A 1,489-nucleotide genomic window follows, 5' to 3' on the forward strand; every position below is an offset into this window, starting at 1 on the left:
CTTCACAACCTTGCACCAAATCCAAGCACACAGATGCCCCATGGGTGACGGTATGGTGAGAATTTTGGAGCCATGTGTGTGCATGTGTGTGCATGTGTGTGCATGTGTGTGCCATGTGCAATTGTGTGTGTTGTGTGTGCGTATCTGTCTGCGTGTGTGTGTGTGTGTGTGTGTGTGTGTGTGTGTGGTGCTCAACTCGCTACCTGCTCATCTTCTCGACACATCCAAGTACATGCCCCTCCCTCTCCACCTCAACCAATCCGAACGCAATACGCAATCCCGTGTCCATTGTCCATCTCACCTCGACGCTACCCTTCCACGCCGCGTTGTGTAGGGGCGTGTCGCCCAACTTGTTCTGCACATCCGCACGGCAGTTCGGCCGCTGCCACACGTGTGTGTGTGTGTGGGGGGGGATGAGGGGAGAGTGGGCGTTAGTGTGTATGTGTGTATGTGTATATGTGTGTGTGTGCGTGTGTGTGTGCGTGTGTGTGTGTGTGTGTGTGTGTGTGTGAGTGTGTGTGTGTGTGTGTGTGTATGTGTGTGTGTAATGAATGGAGAGAGAGAGCGAACCGTACCACCATCACCACCACCAATCACCACCATCACCACCACCAATAACCACCATCCATCGGCACCTTGAGGAGTTCCTCTGCGCAGTCGACGTGTCCGCCACGCGCTGCCCAATGCAATGGTGTTGCGCCAGCCTTGAAGGAGGACACACACACACACACATGAATGCATGAATGCATGAATGCATGTATAGTGACACACAGCACAGGCACATGCACGCGGCCACATGCATGCACATACACACACAATACAACACACACCACAACACAACACAACACACAACACACACACCACACACACCACACACAACACACAACACACACAACATACACAACACAACACAACACAACACAACACAACACAACACAACACAACATTAAACAACACAACACAAACACAACACCAACACAACACAAACACGGCGCGAACCTTATCCAGGGCGTTGGGAGAGACGCCGTTTGTGAGACACTCGATGAGGAAGGGCAGGTTGCCTCGCTTGGCGGCCTCATGCAGCGGGTTGTCGACAGACTCCGTGTTGCCAGACTTCTCAACTGCTCACGCGTGTGTGCACACATAACCACGCACAACGAGTGCACGCATTCATATGCACAGCACACATGCGATGGGAATAAAGCAAAGAAAGAAGTCAGCGCGAGAGACAGTGAGAAAGAAAGAGAGAAGAGCAGGAGAACATGCATGCAAAAGCACGCACACACAAACAAACAAACAAACAAACAAACAGACAAACAAACAAACAAACACACACACAATCAAACAAACAAACACACACACAAACACACACACACACAATCAAACACACACACACAATCAAACACACACACACACACAAACAAACAAACAAACAAACAAACAAACAAACAAACACACGCACGCACATTCACACACACAATCAAACAAA

General features: G+C 49.9%; 1 protein-coding gene across 1 annotated transcript in view; it reads right to left on the reverse strand.

Moving 5' to 3' along the window:
• PTSG_10844 (osteoclast-stimulating factor 1) overlaps positions 1–1,489 on the reverse strand; it is a gene marked incomplete at its 5' end in the record, with an annotated part of 3,444 nt that overhangs the window by 958 nt on the left and 997 nt on the right. The window contains 3 exons of the mRNA XM_004988167.1: positions 204–382; positions 636–704; positions 1,000–1,121. Of these exons, the coding sequence (XP_004988224.1) occupies positions 204–382; positions 636–704; positions 1,000–1,121 (370 nt within the window). The remainder of the gene's footprint in view (positions 1–203; positions 383–635; positions 705–999; positions 1,122–1,489) is intronic.

The sequence above is a fragment of the Salpingoeca rosetta genome (assembly GCF_000188695.1).
Source record: "Salpingoeca rosetta unplaced genomic scaffold supercont1.37, whole genome shotgun sequence".
NCBI lineage: Eukaryota > Choanoflagellata > Craspedida > Salpingoecidae > Salpingoeca > Salpingoeca rosetta.